General features: G+C 40.8%; 1 protein-coding gene across 3 annotated transcripts in view; it reads left to right on the top strand.

The window, feature by feature from the left end:
• Positions 1-4,796: 4,796 nt before the first annotated feature.
• The window catches only part of osbpl11 (oxysterol binding protein-like 11), an 83,998-nt gene continuing 70,847 nt past the window's right edge, over positions 4,797-17,947 (top strand). The window contains exon 1 of one of the 3 annotated variants that reach the window (XM_048599033.1): positions 4,797-4,864. Coding sequence is in view for 2 of the 3 variants with exons in the window: in XM_048599032.1 (XP_048454989.1) it covers positions 5,059-5,180 (122 nt within the window). In the remaining variant the exon portion in view is untranslated. Of the gene's footprint in view, positions 5,181-17,947 lie in introns of all 3 variants that reach the window. The other 2 variants (XM_048599032.1, XM_048599031.1) reach the window with 2 other exon arrangements.

Genomic DNA, 17,947 nt, shown 5'->3' with positions numbered 1-17,947 from the left:
TGTTTCCCACTTTTTGATCTATTGTTGGACCAATGGCCTCTTTCATTGCTGTAAATTCTATCTACTGGAAACCACCTTCAAGCAGGTCTGGAAAGGTACCACGTTTAAGATTTGGAAATGTACCATATTTTAAAATATGTAACTGAAATAGAAAGGAAATTCAGGAAATAGTTGGTTATAAATAATAAAATACATTTTGCACAGCAGATATGTTAAAAAAAACTAAATGCGTTTTCTGAAGATTTTCCTCTTTTAATTTCCATTTTGTCCCGACTTCAATAGGGGCACTGTCCCACAGGTACTATTCATCTCCCAACCCGCACCCCGCCAAACACCGCGCCAGCCTTTGTATAAGAACTTTAAAAAACGCTGAAGATCGACAGGCTATCCTCCTAATGTTCATACACATGCCGTTTCAGAAACTGGAAATCCTTGTGTTTTCTGTGCTCACATTTCAATTCACTGTGAAGCATATTTAGCCACACATTATTTCTTCATATCACATTTGTATTAGTTATTTGGGAATTAATTTCAGGAAGGAGAACAGTCAGGGAAATGCATAATAAATGCAAGAATATTGAGAAGTGTAGAGGTGCAGAAAAACGTTGGAGAGTATGTTAATTAATCCTTGAAGGTAGTAGGACAGATAGAGATGGTAAAGAAGGCAGACAGCAAACTGTCTTTTGGCTGTAACAAAATTGAAATTTTCTCCACAGGGAGAAAAAGAGAAAATTATCATGACTGTTAAAGGCTAATCATCTTAGACTAGGATATTAATGCAGGAGTTTCTCAGGGTGAAGTACTACACCCAATGATTTTTGGGTGTTTTAAATGACCTTCCCTACATCATAAGGCCAGAAGTGGGGATGATTGCTGATGATCCTATGTTGTTCTGTAGGATCTGCCACTCCTCAAATATTGAGGCAGTCCACTGATCATTTTCATGTTGGTTGGATGTGATCAATGCTGTGCCAGAGGAATAAGTATTGAGCCTCAATTATTTATAATTTATAACAATTATTTGGATGAAGAATGGTTGCCAAATTTGTTGTTGTTACAAGGATTGGAAACCAAGTTTTGAGGAAGTTACAAGAAGTCTGCAAAGGGATATAGAGACATTAAGTGGGTGAGGAAAATTTGGCAGTTGGTGGATAATGTAGGAAAATGTGAATTTGTTCAATTTGGCAGGAAGAAGAGAAAAACAATGTATTATTTAAATATAGGGAGTCTGCAGAACTCTGAGGTACAGAGGGTATGCTTGAGTTCGGAGGAAGGGTCACTCAACCCAAAATGTTAATCCTGATTTCTCTCCACAAATGCTGAGCTTTTCCAGCATTTTCTGTTTTTGCTTCTGGTTTACACCATCTGCAGTTCTTTTGGTTTTTATGAGGGATCTGGGTATCCTGGTACATTAATTACAAAATGCCAGTCTGTAGACAAAGCAATTGACTAGGGAGGCAGATGAAACATTATTGTTTATTGTAAAGGGTATGAAACATAAAAGTAAGGATGTTTTTCTACATGTGTCTGAAACGTTGGTGAGTTCACCGTTTCAGACAAATGTAGAAAAACATCCCTACTTTTATGATTTTGGTCTTTGTATTCATAAAAAGATGTAAATGTGTAAGAAGCAGTTCAGAGAAGGTTCACTTGACTGATATAGATAGGACATAGAGGTTGTCTATGAGCAAAGTTTGAACAGGCTGAGTTTGTATCTATTCTAGTTTATAACAGTGAAAAATGACTATTAAGACATATATGATCCTGAGGTGACTTGACGATATTTTGTCTTTTGGAAGAAGCTGGAAATAGCGGATCATTTATGCAAAAAAAGTCTTTCCTTTTTAAAATAGAGATGAGGAGGATCCTTTTTTTCTCTCAGAAGATTGTGAATCTCTTCTCTAGCTATATTCTTGACTACAAGAGGATCAATGGCTATTGAGAGTAGGCAGATATGTGGAAGCCATGATCTTATTAAATGGTGGAGCAGAACAGAGGACCTGAATGGTCCTAATTCGTATGTTCACATGACGTGCATGGAGAAAGACTCGGACAATATTCAGGCTTGAACTGATAAGCAGCAAGTAACATTTGTGCTGCGGATGTGCCAGGCAATGACCATCATCAACAAAAAAATGTCTAATCATCTCCCTTGCATTTACTCGTATTACCAGCATAGAAGCTCCCACCATCAACATCCTGAGCATTACTTTTGGCCCAAAACCTAACTGTACCAGCCATATAAATAAATACTGTTGCTCCAACAACTCAAAGTCTTAGAGTTTTGCAGTGAGTACCTGACCCCTTACTGCCCAGTGCCTGTCCATCACGTATTAAGCAGAAGTCAGGTGTGTGATAGAATATTAAAGAACAAGAAACAAAGAACTGTGAATGCTGGAAATCAGAAACAAAAACACAAATTGCTGGGAAAAAATACATTAACTCTGCTTTCTCTCCACAGATGCTGCCAGAACTGCTGAGTCTTTCCAGCAATTTTTGTTTGTATGTGATGAAATACTCTTCACTTGCCTGGATGGATGCAGCTCCAACTACACTCAAGAAGCTGGACATTACCTAACACCAATTGATTGATAGCCCATCCACGAACTTGAAAAGCATTCCCTCTACCATTGATGGACATTAGCATCAGTCTGCACTACCCTCAAAATGCACTGCAACAATTCACCAAGCCTTCCTCAGCAGCAGACCAATGACTTCTACAACTCAGAAAGACAAGGGTAACATTATCATCTGCAGGTTCCCTTTCAAACCACACACCATTCTGATATGAAACAGTATGCTGTTCCTTGACCTTCACTAAGTCAAAAATCTGGAAATTCCTTTTCAACAATACTATGAATATGCCTATATTGCATGGACTGCGGTAGTTGAAGAAGGTGACTCACCAGCACCTTCTCAAAAGTAATTAGTGTTGAGCAGCAAATGTTTATCTTGCCAGCAACGGTACATATAAAACACTAGTATCGACTAGAGTTCTAATCACTGCATGACAGGAAGCAAGTGATTGCGCTGGAGTGGGTAGAGAGGAGATTTGTAAGCTTGTTGCCAGGACAGGAGAGTTTTAGCTAACAGGCAAAATTAAAAGATTTGACAAGATGTTGCTGCTTTCTTTGGAACAGAGGAAGTGGAAGGAAGATATCGGTAATGTGTGATTAATTATGACAAACTTAGATAAGGGTGAGTAGGAAGCATCTATTTCTTTTAGCAGAGTGGTCAACAACCGTGTATCACTGATTTAAGGGAATTGGTAGAAGGATTTGTAGAGAATTGAGACTTTTTTTTTACCTAGAAGTTTAAGAAGGTTCTGAACTCACTGCCTGAAAGGTCTGTTCAGGCAGAAACTCTTAATGTATTTAAAATGGACTTGAACAGCCATAACCTATAGGAATATCGAAAAGGAGAGTTAAAAATAGGATAATGCTGGTTGCTCCCTCAGCCGGCAGAAGTTGAAGCAAATGACCCCCTTCTGTGCCATAAATTTTTATGCTTTTATGATTTAATTCCCATAATTTTTCAAACAGTTTATCTTGTCACACCATTTTTCACAAATTCACAATGTTTAAAAGCAGTGAATTGGATTAACACTAACTGAATTATTGATCAGAATAAAAGCAGAAGAAAATCCCAAATGACTACTTTTACAAAATCTAATTGTTCTAGTGAGGCCTAATTTACCCTGGCAAGAGCACATTTATTGTCCGTTTTTGTTTTCTTGTTGCCGGTAAACTGTTGGCAAGCTGTTTCAGTCTTCAGGCAATGAAGATTTTATGAGTTAGGGATGAATTCCAAGATTTTGATATAATGACAATGAAGGTACATAACTTGGGACAGTTTGTCACTCAAAGGGATTATGAGAGGTGATTGTGTTCCAATGATATTTCCAACATGCTATGCTGAAGTATGACTTCTGTTTTAATAATGTGTACAAGATAAGAAATATTATAAACAAAAATAGAAATTGCTGGAAAATACCAGCAGGTCTAGAGGCATCTGTGGAGAAAAATCAAAGTTAACATTTTAGGTCCAGTGACCCTTCAGAACAAAACTCTGATTTCTCTGCACAGATGCTGCCAGACTTGCTGAGCTTTTCCGGCACTTTGTTTTTGTGTTTCTAGTTTACAGCATCCACAGTTCTTTTTTTAGAAAATAGTATGTTATCTAAAGTGTATGCTGCTCATATTTATATGAGGAAGGATTTGAAGGACGAGAATATTGAAATCGATTCTGGGTAATTACAGCAGATGGAGGTCGGTACAGTGACAGATGAGATTCCACTACTAACAACTGAGCTCAAGTTTAAGGGGAAGGAGGATCATTACAAGGTAATATGGATTAAGGTCCTAGTGGTACAAGATGTAGAAGAGGTCTGCATTCAGGCAAAGAAGAATATAGTCCAAGCACGTTTATGTTTCGAATCAAGGACAATCTTTGTTTCCGAGACATCAGTTTCATGTTGAGGAAGGTGCCCAAGAAATTAACACAATATTAGACGAAGCATTGGAGGCAATGAAGGGATTTGAAGATAAACAACTTCAGTCTCTGGGGTGAAAGGAGTAAGGACACCACTGAAAAGGAGTCGATGTTGATTAGCTTCTCAACAGTAGCAAAAGAAGCAGATGAGCCATGTCTAGCTGCACATTGGGCGCTGTCTATTGACTGTGCCCCGCACAAATATGGCGGCTCGACACCGCCGGCGACACGGAAGAGATTGTTTTTGAAGTGACGTCACCACAGGCTACCGCGCTGGTCATTGTGACGTTCTCGAGCGGGGCGGGGTTTGGGGGAAACCCTGTCGACCGAACATTCCCCCGTCAGCAGCTTCCGGCATTAGGACGACTTCCGGGTTAGTCCAGTGGGTTACAATGTGGGAAGGGGCTCCCTGCTCATTGTTGTCCTGTAGCGTGTGCCAGCAGCAGTAGTAAGCATCCACCGTCCCTCCCCTTCTCGGCCTGTTCCCGAGCCCAGCCCTCACCCACCCACTCTGACTGTAAACTCACAGCTCCCGGCTGGGAGCTGCCGAGGAGCTTCAGGCGCTCGATGATGCAAGGAGGGGACGTGACAGTTCCAGCTTCTGCCTCCATGAAAGTGCCTGAACCTGATGTGAAAACAGAAGCGCCTGTGCACAAACTGTTGGGAAGGGGAAAGGGCTGGCAATACAGGTACGTCCTAGTGGTTGGAAAAGAGGGGAGCCCATCAGGGCGCAGGGGCTCTGATCATGTTCGAGGGGAGTTCAGTGACATGAGATGTGAAGTCTCCTTTGTGTATGAATCGAACAACACAGCTGTTTCACTCAGTGTTAGAAACTTATTCTGGTTGGAAGGACTATTTTGAACTATGTAGTAACCTTACTCGGTTATAGTTCTGTCACTTTGAGATGGAGAAATCCATTTGAGGGCATGAAGTTGAAAAGTACTAACTGGATTGGATTTGAGGTACATTGGAACAGGTGAAACACTGGTGGTAAGAGTTCCATCACAATTATAGAGAAAATAAACAAGTCACAGCACTGCATCTACATTTCTGTATTTTTGATCAGTGCTACTATTTAACTTACTGTTTGGGGCTAAGTTGGAAAATTGTTTATTTGAAATGGATTTCTGGAATATGCAGGCTTTGAAAGAAATTGAATATAATCTTTGAATTTGTTGCAATTAGGATGTGATCTGCCTCAGCTAACGGCATCACTGCTCTCGTCAAGTCCCAGCACGAAATCAGCTTGGTAGATCATATTTGTTTAGTTTATCTTGTTTGTTTAGTTAACGTGGTAGTTTGTCACTGAAACATATTCACACAACGTTGATGTTTAACAACAGAATGTAAATTTATGACACAAAAGAAGGAAAATAAACAAAATTCAATTTTTTTTCTCTTGCTCGCGCTCCCTCTTGCTTTCTCTCTCTCTCTGTATGTGTGTGTGTACCACTGGAGTAGTTAGGCCGGGCTTGACAGGAAGCACAGGTCAGATTCTAATAACAGATAAACAATTATGAACTGTCAACACTTAACTCCAGTATTTAAAACTACAACCTCTTTTGTAAATTGGCCCCAATACAGACAGGTGGAGGGAAAGACTAGGAAGGCCACTGATCGCAGGGTTCACTGAAGTGGTGCTTTTGTCTTGTCAGGGTGTGCTGCTCCTTGATTCTCCTTTTCCAGATACTTTACTTGCTTGCAGAAAATACAGGTTGGCTGATTCACGCTTATAAAGTTGCTGGCTTATTGGTTAAGAGCTAAAGTTTTTGGTAATGACTGATGAAGAGACAACTGGGTTTCTTCAGGCTTAAAATTTGTTTTTGCTGTGGGGTAGAAACACAGATGCCCTTCTAGGACATCAGATTGCTTTTCCCAAACACTTATGCTACCAAATTAAAAGAAAAAATTGCTGGAGAAAGTCAGCAGGTCTGGTAGCATCTCTGGAGAGACAATCAGAGTTAATGTTTCAAGTCCAGTTTGATGATTCTTTAGTTCTGAAGCAGAGTCATACTGGCGTCAATGTTAACTCTGTTCCTCTTTCCACAGATGCTGCTTGACCTGCTGAGTTTCTCCAGCACCTTTTGTTTTTATTCCAGCTTTCCAGCATCCATGGTGTTTTGCTTTCACTCATGCACTCAATCTGTTCAGCTGCCTAGGAGCAAATAAAACAGTTGTTGTCACATAGGCAACCTTTGTCATTGATAAATGCTTACAAGTCCACAGACCAGTCAGGTGCTTGTCGCTGGTCAAATCCTCTATTGTATATAGTCCTCTGGCTCCAGTTTGTCTGTAACCAGGTTTCCACTGCCTCTTGATCAAACAACTGTACAAGCACCACTTAAAGTGAGTATCGGGTGACTTCTTTTTACAAAAAAATGCCTTAATTTTTCAACAATCTGTGGGTCTTTCAAACAGTTCTTTCCCATTTCAGTCCCCAATCAAAAATAAAGAAATATAAAAATATATAATCTTTACAACACAAATATAAAAATAATGTTTATGACTATTTCCCACCATCATTTGTAACAGAAACTCAAATCCAGGGAAATTATACGTCTGTTAATTCCTCAATTTTCTACTTGAACTGATTCCTCCTTGTTGCATTTTTTCTTGAATTTAGAATTTTACAATTCTTCTCAAAGTTTGATACCATGAAGTTTTTTTAATTCTAACAACCTAAAAAACTTCCTTGCTGCAGTAAACTTCACAAACTAGAAAAAACCACTGCTCGTACATGACTGATTCTATCTGAACTGAAAAGCTCAGAGTAAAAGACAAACTCAAGTTTGCACCTGAACTTAACTCTTGATTTTTCTCAACTGAAGCTCTAGTGTGTTCTGAACTAGACTGAAAACAAAGCTTAATGTATTTTCACTACCTGTCCATTGACACTCTCATGGTTCCGTGTCTCATAGATGTCCAGTTTTGAGTTGCTAGATCTGTTCAAAATCTGACTCATTTAGCATTGTGGTAATGACACCCAGTACAATGGCAGGTATGCTCACTGTAAAGAAGGGACTTCATCTCCAGAAGGACTTCATTGTAGCAACTGTTATTAATACAGTCATGAACAGATGCATCTGTGACAAGTAGATTGCTGAAGCAGACTTTTTTCTTCTGGTTCCCTCACCTTGCTACAGATCCAGTCTAACAGCTATGTCCTTTAGGACTCGGCTCAATCATTGGAGATACAACATTGCCGTTCTTGGTGATGGTATTGAATTCCTACGTCCAGAGTACATTCTACACCTTTGCCACCTGTAGTAACTTTAAGTGGTGTGCAGCATGGAGGAGTACTGATTCATCAGCCAAAAAGGAGTGCTAGGTGGTAATCAGCAAGAGCTTTCCTTGGCATGACTCTCTCTCTTCACTCTTCGGGTATGGGCACACTGTTTAGGCTAGCATTTATTGCTGATCCTTGCTGCCCTTGAGTACGTGGTGTTGAGCTGCCTTCATGAATCACTGTCACCCATTTGGTGTGGGCAAATCCACAATGCCTTTAGGGAGGGAGTTCTAAGATTTTGACCGATGGGCAATGAAGAAAAGGCAATGGTGAGTGAATTGGAGGGGAATTTGTAGGTGGTGGTCTTCCCAAGTGTCCACTTCCTTTGTCCTTCTTGCTGGAAGTGGTCTTGGGTTTGGAAGGTGCAGCTTAAGAACCTTGGGTGAATTTCTGCAGTGCATTTTGTAAATAGTACCTCGTGCTGCTACAGAGCATCGGTGGTAGAGGGAGTGAATATTTGAGGATGTGCCCATCAAGCAGCTACTTTGTCCTGGATAGTGTTGAGCTTGAGTATGGTTGGAGCTGCAGTCCTCAGGCAAATGGGGAGTATTCCATCATGCTCCTGACTTTTGCCTTCTAGATGGTGGACAGGCTTTGGACAGGAGGTGACTTACTCACTGTAGGATTCCGAGCCTCTGAACGCAACCACTGTGTTTATGTGGTCGGTCCTGTTCATTTTGTGTTCAGTGGTAACCTCCAGAATGTTGATGGTGGAAGATTTCAGTAATGGTGATCCTGTTGAATGTCAAAAGCTGGTGGTTGGGCTCTCTCTTATTGGAGGTGGCCATTTCACAGCACTTCATGGGGTCTAGAGTCTTTAACGTTGAGGACTAGGGAAATTCACTGCTGACTGTATACCACTGTACTGCCACCTCGACTGGATCTGTGCTGCCAGTTGGAACGTACCCAGGGTGTGGTGACGGTGTCGTCTGAAATGTGAACTGTATGTACAATTCCTTGAGTGATGACTATACCACACCTTGTTTGACTGCATTCTTGGACAGCTATCTCTATTTTGAGTTAAGACCCCAGATGTTATTCAGTAAAACTTTGCAAGATCAACAAGGCTGTGGTTACCGTTTCTGGTGCCTGGGTCAGAATCAGGTGGTTTGTCCAGTTTTATTCTTCTTTGACCAGTTTAATGCAACTAAGTGTCTTGCCCACCATTTCATTGCTGTGGGTCTTTAGTCATATTGTAGGCCAGACCAGGTGAAAATGGTGGTTTTCCTTAAAGGATATTATTAAACCAGATAGGTTTTTATGACCACGAACCATGATTTTGTGATCACCATCAGACTTAATTCCAGTTTTTCTTCATGAAAATTCCATTTTCTGCTGTGCTGAGATTAGAATTTGGTCCCCAGAGCAATACCTGGCATACTAAAGCAAAGTACTAGGGATACTAGAAATCTGAAATAAATACAGAAAATGCTGGAGAAACCTAGGTGTGGCAGCGTCTGTGGAGAGAAAAAGAGTTAATGTTTTCAGTCCAATGACAGTCTTTGGAATGGAAAAAGTGTCATAACAGACATGAAATGTTAACATTGTACCTCTTTACACAGATTCTACCAGACCTGCTGAGTTTCTCTGGCATTTTCTGTGTTTATCTCTGGATTATTGGTCCAGCCACAAATGACTATGACATTGTCTCCCTGGATGATGAAAGGTCAAAGCAACTATTTTCCTGTACTTATATTGTGGGGACTCTTGCTATCTCATTTTAAAGACAAATCCAAATTTGGCTAATAATTAGCTGTATGTTGTGCTACCTCTGCTTGCAATTTTATTGTCCTGGCCTGTCTTTGCTGATGCAGCATAGTGCCGGTTGCTTTTATTTCTTTCTCAATTGATTTTTGCTGTTTGAACTTCACCAACATGTAAAGGCCTGCTCCTTGTTCTTTCATTGACTGTTTAAAGAAATTTTCTAGGGATTATGGCAATCAGAGTAGCCCTTTCCACAATTATGATGTTCAACAGAATGAATTAAGGGACTAAGAAATAGTGTTTGTAATTTGAATTTTATAAAGGGAATTTGTGAATTTGTGAAAAGTTGTCATCTTTGATGTCAGCAGTTTCAGATCCCTATAGCACAGGGATGTGAAATTGAGAACTTGGAAACATGAGAAACTGAGTAATGTTGTTTTAAATTATTATTAATTTCCCATCCATAACCAAGATGATCATGAAGTTTTCATTACAGTTTTCAAAAACACATTTTCTGTGTTTTGCAATTCTGGTTTGAATTGTGTGCTATTGTACAAGTTGAAACTAGCTTTGTTCAGTGAATTCCAGAAGACGTTAGTTCTGACTATGCATTGTGTGTGTTAGTGATTTAAACCCTCCCCATAGCATGTTGTACATTGGACTCTGGATTGTTTACTGTTGAGTGTCTGCAAAGAGATAAAGAAGAAAAACACATTTGTTTTTGATGCACCTTTTTAAGTTCTGAATTTAACTGTTTTTGATGCTGGGCATTAACTAGTTTTCACTCGCCTTTCCTGATACCTGAAGGATTGTGAAGCATCTTCCTACTGACTACAATATTCTGGTCTACTTGTAATGTATTTATCAATATTCATTTCTAATAATGCAGAGGGAAGGGTGGTTGAATTAAAAATGCTGGATAAAACTCTTAGTAGTGCTGATTGTTAATAAGACCATAATTTAAACTCTAATTTATAACTGTTTATTACTTTACTTTACGTGATTCCAGCAAAACCTTGACATTTTTGGAAGGCATACATACTGTAATTCAAATGTTATTTATCAAAAAAATTGCAGTAGTCATTTAGTTTGAAAATAGACGTTATACGGAGAATCAGCAATATTTTATCCTACCATTTCAAAGATCAAGTCACTGGGGATTAATTAAGGCACAAATAGGTATCGAAGTTTTATTTCTCATTGATAAGAATCACACAGTTTAATCTTAAATGTTTGTTTGAATAATTTTTAACTGATCCATAATGGAATAAATGAATGTTAGATGTCTTTGATGTTTGAATTATATATTGCCATTATATGATGTCATAGAGTGTGGAAGCAGGCCACAGCGACCCTCCGAACAGCGTCCCTCCCCCCTACCCTATAGTCTGCACTTTTGAGGACACTATGGGCAATTTAGTATGGCCAATCCACCTAACCTGCACATCTTTGGACAGTGGGAGGAAACCCATGGAGAGAATGTGTAAACTCCACATAGACGCCGAAGGGTGGAATTGAACCTGGGTCCTTGCTAACTACCAAACCACTGTGCCGCTCCAAGTATTAAATCCTCCCTGTCGTGGAATTGAACCGGGTCTCCCACGTGACAGGTGGGGATACTAACCACTATACTAACGAGGACTGAGTTTCTAATTTCCAGCATCCACAGTTAAAATTTTTTTGGTAAGGTGTCAGGAGGTTGGGTAAGAGGTGGCTTTCACGTGAAGAAATTACTTGCGTTGATATAGTGCCTTTCACAACCTGAGTGCTTCAAAGTACTTTGCAACCAATATAATGCTTTTTTGAAATATAGTCCCTGTTCTAAAATAGGGCAATTTTAGGAGAGTCTGAGGGAGGTGCATGTGATGAAATGAAAGGGATTTCTAAAGCCTAGGCTTGCTAATGGCATGCTCAGGGAAACACAAAACAGGAGAATGAGAGAAACAGAGCACAGAGGAGAGGAATGTAGGGTTGGATCGAAGAACAAAATTATAATGGGATTTAAACATAAGGATAAAAATTTTGAATTTGAACTGTTGGGGTTCTAGGGGTCTTGATGTAGGATAGGTAACTGAATTTTGGCTGAGTTAAAGTTTGTGGTCGGTGGCCTTGCAAGAATTATAATTTTTGAGCCTGGAGGAGAAAAAGCTATGGATGAAAGTTACATTAGCAGGTGGGTTGAGAAAGTGTCAAAGCTGTGCTACAGAGCTAGAATTGGAGGGAGAGTGCATGTCGAAACTGATATCAAGTCGATATAGTGTTTCTCGGAGAGCCTGTAGACAAGATAGGTGAACATAGATAAATGGCAATATGGAGTTTCAGGTTTAGAGGTTGAAAGATTGGAACTTGACAAAGGTGACCTGAATGAGCTTGATAGTGGAGGAAGGGGATTAGAGGAAGCGTTATAGTCAAAAGGAGCAAAAGTTGCAGTGTTCAAGGAGAGATATGTTAGTTATCAAGTGAGGCAGTTATAATTTTTTGTTAGGAGCATTTGGTGATGTCAGACTGATGAAAACTTAATCTGAGTTGTGGGAAAGATGGGCATAGATTTTAAAGGTAACAATATCTTGGGAGAGGAATGGCAACCTAACCTAGATTCCATTCTTCTAAATCATGAGTAAAGCAGAAAAATCACTTGTTGCAGTGAGAGAACCGTTGACTGAGGCAAGCTGGCATTTCAGTCAGGTTGTTTGAATTAAATTTATTTGAATTAAAGTGGTTTGACAAGGTCAGTATTTTGGAGCAAAAATCGAACTCTGAGGTGAAAACTATTTTCAGTAATGTAATTGAATGTTTTAGTAATTGGTGATACAGCCATCTTGAAAATGATCAAAATGTAATTGACGTGACATGTTTGAAGGATTTACAAATACACAGAAGAAACTAAAAATTATGACCGTGGGGTCATAGAGTCAGAGATACACAGCACAGAAACAGACCCTTCGGTCCAACTCGCCCATGCCAACCAGATATCCTAAATAAATCTAGTCCCACTTGCCAGCAACAAAACAGAAATTGCTGGAAAAGCTCAGCAGGTCTGGCGGCATCTGTGAAGAAAAAATCAGTGTTAACATTTGGGTCCAGTGACCCCTCCTTCTGAAACGTTAACTCTGATTTTTTTCTTCACAGATTCTGCCAGACCTGCTGAGTTTTTCCAGCAATTTCTGTTTTTGTTCCTGATTTACAGCATCCGCAGTTCTTTTGGTTCCCATTTGCCAGCATTTGGCCCATATTCCTCTAAACCCTTCCTATTCTTATACCCATCCAGATGCCTTTTAAATGTTGTAATTGTACCAGCCTCCTGCATTTCCTCTGGCAGTTCGTTCCATACATGCAGCACCTGTGTTAAAAAGTTGTCCCTTAGGCCCCTTTTAAATCTTTCCACTCTCCTTTAACCTATGTCATCTAGTTTTAGACTCCCCCACCCTGGTGAAAAGACCTTGCCTATTTATCCTATCCATGCCCCTCATGATTTTATAAACTTCTATAAGGTCACCTCTCAGCCTCTGACACTCCAGGAAAAATAACCCCAGTCCTTTCAGCCTCTCCCTATGGTTCAAACCCTCCAACCCTCGACAAAAGGCAACCAGAAACATTTGGAGAGAGACTCTTATTGGTTAGAAAATAGAATGAGGATGTACTCTTATGCATTCAGCGGGCTTGAAGTTATTTGGGGCAAATTGAAAATAGTTCTAATTATGTTACTGTTCTGTGTTTAACAGTGGTTGATTTACTGATATTGCAGAGGTTGAAAATGTGTATGTTGATTGATCTTTCAAACACACAGTGAGCATCCTGGCATAGTTTTTTTTTTGTTCTGTTTGTGTGCTTTGTTTTTTACATAGCCTTTGTAGAAGTATCTTAGTGAGCCATTAGTTTACAGAAAATAAGGTAGCGATAAAGAGAAGAGAAAACTTGTGTTTACATCCCTTTTTTGGACATATCAGTTAACCTAACTTTCTCATACTAAGATTATGCACAAGTTACAAAGTCATTGCTGCTGTTTCAGCTGTGTCTGTCACATCTTGAGTCAGAAAGTTGTGAATTTAAGTTCTGCTATAGGGGTTCAAACACGTAATCAAAGCTGACATTTATTTGAGTGCAGTGCTGAACTGTCAGAGCAAATTACTGTAGATGCGAGAATCAGTTTGTTAGCTTGCTTTTTCTCCATGGATGCTGCCTGACCTGCTGTGATCTCCAGCATTTTTTGTTTTCATTGAACAGTCAGAGATACCTGCCATTTTCAGGTGGAAAACTAAACTGTCCAGTTTGCAGATGATACAAAGATAGGTGGAGGGACAGGTAGTATTGAGGATGCAGGGAGGCTGCAGAAGGATTTGGACAGGTTAGGAGAGTGGCAGATGGAGTACAATGTGGTAAAGTGTTAGGTCATGCACTTTGGCAAGAAGAATGGAGATATGGACTGTTTTCTAAGTGGGGAGAAAATTCAGAAGTCTGAAGTGCAAAGAGACTTGAGAGTTCTAGTCCAGGATTCTGTCAAGGTAAACTTGCAAGTAGAGTCAATAGTTAAGAAGGTAAATGCAACTTTGGCATTTATTTTGAGAGGACTTGAATATAAAAGCAGGGATGTACTTCTGAGGCTCTATAAGGCTCTGGCCAGGCCACATTTGGAGTATTAAGCACAGCTTTGGGCCCCATATCTCAGGAAAGATGTACTGGCCCTAGAGCGGCTTCAGAGAAGATTCATGAGAATGGTCCCAGGAATGAAAAGCTTAACATATGAGGAATGTTTGAGGACTCTGGGTCTATACTCGACGGAGTTTAGAAGGATGAGAGGGAATCTAGTTGAAATTTACAGAATACTGAATGGCCTGGACAGAATGGATGTTGGGAAGATGTTTCCATTGGTACAAGAGACTATGACCTGAGGGCACAGTCTTCGAGTAAAGGGCAGAGCTTTTAGAACAGAGATAAGGAGAAACTTCTCCAGCTGGAAAGTGGTGAATCTATGGAATTCACTGCCACAGAAGGCTGTGGAGGCCAGGTCATTGAGTATATTTAAGACAGAGATAGATCAGTTTTTGATTGTCAAGGGGATCAAGGGTTACGGGGAGAAAGCGGAAGAATTGGGGTTGAGAAACATATCAGCCATGATTGAACGGTGGAGCAAACTCGATAGGCTGAATGACCTAACTTCTGCTCCTATGTCTTATGGTTCACTTGGTTGGCTGCATATAAAAGATCCAATTGTTGTTCTTGTGATTTCTTAACCACCTTAGATCCGCAACCAACATCACAAGATGAGATTATCTGACTACCATCTCATTGTTCCTGGAACCATGCCCTGTGTTACTCAGCAATTGTGCTTCCTTGCAATACAAAGTCAGAAGTTACAGGACACCAGGTTATAACAACAGGTTTCTTTGAAATCACAAGCTTTCAGAGCGCAGCCCCTTCATCTGGTGAAGTGACAGAGAAGAGCACACAGACACAGAATTTATAGGCAGAGAGATCAAGGGCGGAAAGATCAAAAGATCAGACAACTGGTGTAAGTGGAATGTCAAATAATAAGCTTTGCAGGTGACCAACAGTTGTTAGACGGTGTGAGTAAAATGTCAACAGCTGAATAACAAGTGAAGAGATGACCTATAATCTGATTAAATGAAACAGAGAGATAGTTACAAAAAAACTAAAAATAAGGTGTTACTGGAGATAAACCAAATGATTAGAATAACCTGCTAGGCATAAGAGTTGCATGCCGAGGGTCTAACCAAACTAATGATTAATCCAAAACTGTACAAACTAATTAATGTAAAGAGATCATATCAATTTATCAAGGTGATAGTGTCAAAACAGGACAAGTAAGGAAGGTTTTACAGATACAGAACAGTGTGGTGCAGCCACATGTAAGCGATGAGCCCAAGATCACGATTGAGGCCGTCTTCATGGGTATGGAACTTGGCTATCAGTTTTTGCTCGGCGATTCTTCTGTGTATCTGTTGTGTATCTCAAAGTCCACCTTGGAGGACACTTACCCAAAAATTGGAATGTCCTTGACCGCTGAAGTGTACCCCCACTGGGAGGGAACATGCCTGTCTGGCGATTGTGCGGTGTCCATTCATCCATTGTACAATCTGCATGGCCAATATACCATGCCTTAGGGCATCCTTTCCTGCAGCGTATCAGATAGACAACATTGGCTGAGTCACATGAGTACCTGCCGTGTACGTGGTGGGTGGTGTTCCTGCGTGTGATGGCGGTGTCCATGTCAATGATCTGACATGTCTTGCAGAGGTTGTGATGGCAGGGTTGTGTAGTGTTGTCCTGAAAAATGGTCTGTTTAAGGTTTGGTGAGAAATGGAGGCGGAGGGATGATCTTGGTGAGAGGCTCATCTCATCAATGACACGTTGAAGGCTGCGAAGAACATGACGTAGTCTCTTCATTCCCTAAGCTTGATTTGTATGCTTAAGCTGGCAGGAGATGCATTAATGCCAGATTCATCAGCCCCACTCACAAGATAGCGCAGAACATCACCCAAGCACAATGCAACACCATCCATGCTTTCAAGGCCAATTGCAATATTGTTATCAAACCAGCAGACAAAGGAGGAGCCATCGTCATAAACAATAGAATGGACTACCGCAAGGAAGAGTACCAACAACTGAACAACCAGGAACACTACAGACACTACCTGCCGATGCAACCAAAGAACACACCCATCAGCTCAACAGACTGATCAAGACCTGTAATCCAGATGTTCAGAGTATCCTATGCACTCTCATCCTGTGTACTTCTCGCATAGGAGACGACTTCTGCCTTCCGATGATACACAGAGCCACAGCACACCTGGATGTCGCATTGTATCAGGCAATGGGATGCTGTGTGGGAACTTCTCTGGCTATATCAAGGGCATCCTGAAGCCCACTGTACAAGGAACCCCTGGCTTCTATCATGATACTACAGGTTTCTTATGGAAGCTCAGCACCTACAAACCAGTCGATCCAGGAGCATTCCTCATCATGATGGATGTTTCGGCACTCTACACCAGCATCCCCTCTGATGATGGCATCGCCACAAAAGCCTCAGTACTCGATATCAACAACTGCCAATTTCCAGACTCTATCCTACAACTTATCCACTTTATCCTCGACGACAATGTCTTCACCTTCGACAACCAGTTCTTCATCCAGACACACGGTGACCAAATTTGCACCCTAATATGCCAACATTTTCATGCACAAGTTTGAGCAACTTCTTGGCGGCACAGGACCTCCAACCAATGCTATACACCAGATACGTGGACAACGTTTTGTTCTGTTGGACTCATGGCGAGTAACCACTGAATCAACTAGATAGCAATATCAACAAATTTCATCCCACCATCAGACTTACCATGGACTGCACTTCAGAGTCAGTCTCATTCTTAGACAAACACACCTCCATCAAGGACGGACACCTCAGTACCCCACTCTACTGCAAGCCAAGGATAACTCATAATGCTGCACTTCTCTAGCTTCCACCCTAAACCTATTAATGAAGCTATCCTTAACGGACAAGCCCTGTATTGCGTTCCTCCTCTGTTCAGATGAGAAGGAATGTGACAGACACCTAAAGATTTTAAAGCACATCGTCATAAGAATGGGATACAATGGTCAACTCCTTGATCGCCACAGTGAAAAACTGCAATGACCTCCTCAAAAGACAGAACCAGGATACAACTGATAGATACCCTTCAGCGTCCAGTACTCCCCCAGGGCAGAGAGACTATGCCACATTCTTTGGAGCCTTCAACATATCATTGATGATGATTAGCATCTTGCCAAGATCTTCCTGCCAAGATCATCCCTACGCCTCTACTTCTCGCCTTCAAACAACCTTCAACCTTAAACAGACTATTGTTCGCAGCAAACTACCCAGCCTTCCGGACAACATTGACCACAACACCACACGACTCTGCCATGGCAACCTCTGCAAGACATGTCAGATCATTAACTTGGATACTGCCATCACACGTGGGAACACCACACACCACTTACACAGCAGATACTCATGTGAATTGGCTGGTGTTTTCTATCATAAGCTGCAGGCAAGAATGCCCCAATGCATGGTATATTGGCAAGACCATGAAGACACCATGACAATGGATGAATGCACACCATGCAATAATCACCAGACCGGGATGTTCCTTCCCATTCGGGGAACTCTTCAGTGGTCAAGGACATTCAGCCTTCAATTTTCGGGTAAGCGTCCTCCAAGGTGGACTTTGAGATGTACAACAATACAGAATTGCTGAGCAAAAACTGATAGCCAAGTTCAATACCCATGAAGCTGGCCTCAACTGTGATCTTGGGTTTGTGTTGTGCTACGTGTGACCACACCACATTGTACTGCATCTGTAAAACCTTTCTTACCTGTCCTGTTTTGACACCATCACCTTAATAAATTGTTATGGTCTCCCTCCCTTACTTAGTTTGTACAGTTTTGGATTACATATTACTTTGGTT

This window comes from Rhincodon typus, chromosome 7 (genome assembly GCF_021869965.1).
Source record: "Rhincodon typus isolate 14 chromosome 7, sRhiTyp1.1, whole genome shotgun sequence".
Taxonomy (NCBI): domain Eukaryota; kingdom Metazoa; phylum Chordata; class Chondrichthyes; order Orectolobiformes; family Rhincodontidae; genus Rhincodon; species Rhincodon typus.
The sequence above is the reverse complement of the archived record's forward strand: the minus strand, read 5'-3'. Positions and strand labels throughout refer to the sequence as shown.